Source organism: Lytechinus variegatus, chromosome 4 (genome assembly GCF_018143015.1).
Source record: "Lytechinus variegatus isolate NC3 chromosome 4, Lvar_3.0, whole genome shotgun sequence".
NCBI lineage: Eukaryota > Metazoa > Echinodermata > Echinoidea > Temnopleuroida > Toxopneustidae > Lytechinus > Lytechinus variegatus.
The window spans coordinates 49924579-49927120 of NC_054743.1; the positions used below are offsets into that span (position 1 = coordinate 49924579).

The window sequence follows — 2542 nt, forward strand, 5'->3', positions numbered from 1 at the left end:
CTTGCAATTGTTTTTGATGTGGATGCCTAGCAGGCCAAGTGAAGAGTGACTCCAGTATAATGAGTGGAGAGATCTTTCATAGAAGCACAAATCCGAAATCTGAAATTATTATTATTTTTTTTCGACACGTTGATCTTTAAGGCAATTGACATTCCTAAATTAAAAAAAAACTAAAATGACCAACTTAATCAGAGCTTCATTTCGGTTTTTCAGGATGTTGAAACGTTTTGAAAATGCTAAATTTGTGCTGATATCACATAAACAAATCAACTTGCAGTTGCCGAATAATTTTCATGAAAAACAAATTAATCAGCGATAGCTAATCTATACAGGTATAAAAAAAACCGCACATGAAATTATTGTCAAGCTACAAGAATGTCAGACATGCTTTATGACCTGATTCAGGCATACACATGCCTACCAATCTACTTTCCCTGACCACTTCCATCTCATAAAACTTCAAGCACAACACTGGTATACATAAACTATATTCCTACTATTCATCACAGAAAATGACCTCAAAACTGAACAATACATTTTTTATAATCAAACAGTATGAATTAAGCTCATATTTACAAACATTTCTGTGATCTAAAAGGTACTATTATCTGCCGCTCATCCGTTACAATCATTATAATCGCCTGTTAACCAATAGCATATCTGAGCAAACTTGAGAGGCGTGATACGTATTGCAACGTTATTGACAACCTGTTCACCATCCAGGTCATAAGCTTGCTCTCCCGAATAGACACCAACCACTTTCCGTGTCCATTGCGTCAACAAACCGTCCCAACGACGGACATAAATCCCCGCCCCAACCGCGTCACTGTCGCCGTCGCACTGCTGATATAATATCTCCGACGTTTCTCCTTGTAGATCACAGAAGCGGTAGTACAGCGCGGCGTCGTTTGGCGAGTCAAGCGCGTTCATGTGCAGCTGCGAATCCTCGGGGACGTTCACCGAGCTCGCGACGCTAACGTTGAGGTATGGCCGATCTGGACTCCTTTTCAGCGCCAAGACCGCATAGTCCTTATCCAGAGGTAAATTCCGGGTTTGCTTTAGTCTTGTCCAATCGTAGGGAAGGTAGGCTTTGGCGACGCGAATCCAAATCAAAGCTTTCTCCCATTCATCAGTAGATATTTCCTCTGGTTTGAGGCTTCGTTGACGGCGGAAACCAATGTTTAACTCCCTGATCGGCACGATATAGCGTCTTCCGTCGTGGATGCAACGCGCTGCGGTCAGGACGTACCGTTCCCCGATGAGAACCCCCGAACAACCGGTGGACAGTTTAACCGCTGCGGAATAAGGTTCCTTTGAAATGAACTTCTTGTCGTCAATTGGGAACCGCGTATTTACTCCGACAATCGAGCGTCGCCTCCTGCGATGAGAGTTCGCCTTCTCCTCAGATAAATTAGCCAAAATTATCCTCTCATCTGCTATCCAATGATTAAGATAGCTCACAAAATTATCATCAGGTGACAATTCGGTCTTCTGTTTGACACCGTCATCAGTGACTGTCTCAAATGCTAATAGTTCTCTGATCTCATTTTTCGTGTAGTTAAAGTCACGATACGCAGATGCACATTGCCCCTCACATTCGAGCTTTGGGTTACCACCGGATCCTTTATCTTCCACGGTACTATCCGTTTCATGTCGAATATCCGACACGGTGAGCTTACTGTGTCCTGGCGGGAAATGGATGGGGTGCCAGACTTCATGATAATAAGTCAGATTCTTGCCTGTTCCTTTCCATTTGAAATGACTCCCATTATTTCCCTTCTCCTTTTCGACCCCGACAACGCCAAATGGCAACAAGATTAATAATAGCGAAGCCGAAATCATGGTGACGTGTATTTATTGTCTAAATATTTTCCAGTAACGACCAGTGTTTTTACCGATGTGGCAATATGATCAAGTCGTTAAACTCAAACTTGACACGAGATTCCTAAATCATCCATGCTGGAGTTCTCACCTTCTTCCTGAATAAATGAAACTTGTGTCGATAAGGGCTGGTTCTAAATGGAAAGGCGACTAGGAATGAAAAACGTCCAATCTTTTTGAGTTTGAAAGTATTTCTGGATCATGTGAAAAGTCCTTCGTCCATTCCTTAGTGCGTACATATGATCCAAGCTACCACAACATTAGTCAGTGAAGACAATGTCTGCTACCCTGGGAGTATCAACGCAATCGTTCACCATTCACCAGCCATATAACATTGGAAATATTAATTATGCCGCGTCCGTTGCAAAGCAGTGACTACTCTTCAGTTCGGAAGCCTGCTTACGATAATAATGAATTGAACTCGACCACGCCTCTTTCAGGCGGGAAGGCAAGACGCGGCTTCTGATTGGATAGAAACTTGGACTATTTGATGACGTATTCTCGTGATGATGAGTTAAAAGGGATGAAGTCACAATGCGCTGCGGGTTACCGTAGGGGTTTGGGTTTCACGCTGATCTCGATCCAACTTGTGACAGAACATGATATACACACAATCTCCCTCGTGAACATTGGAATGTTGAATGATATTAAAGGACCTGTA

The 2542-nt window shown here is 42.8% G+C and overlaps 1 protein-coding gene across 1 annotated transcript; it reads right to left on the reverse strand.

Annotated features, from left to right (window-relative positions):
- Window positions 1–288: 288 nt before the first annotated feature.
- On the reverse strand, window positions 289–2266 carry LOC121414240 (serine protease 23-like). The gene has a single exon (XM_041607354.1). It carries the CDS (start codon window positions 1840–1842, stop codon window positions 616–618), a length of 1227 nt encoding a protein of 408 aa, XP_041463288.1. The 5' UTR covers window positions 1843–2266; the 3' UTR covers window positions 289–615.
- Window positions 2267–2542: the final 276 nt, after the last annotated feature.

What these genes read in the sequence shown, in the direction of transcription:
- LOC121414240 (XM_041607354.1), bottom strand. Translation starts at nt 1,842, where the DNA reads ATGATTTCGGCTTCGCTATTATTAATCTTGTTGCCATTTGGCGTTGTC.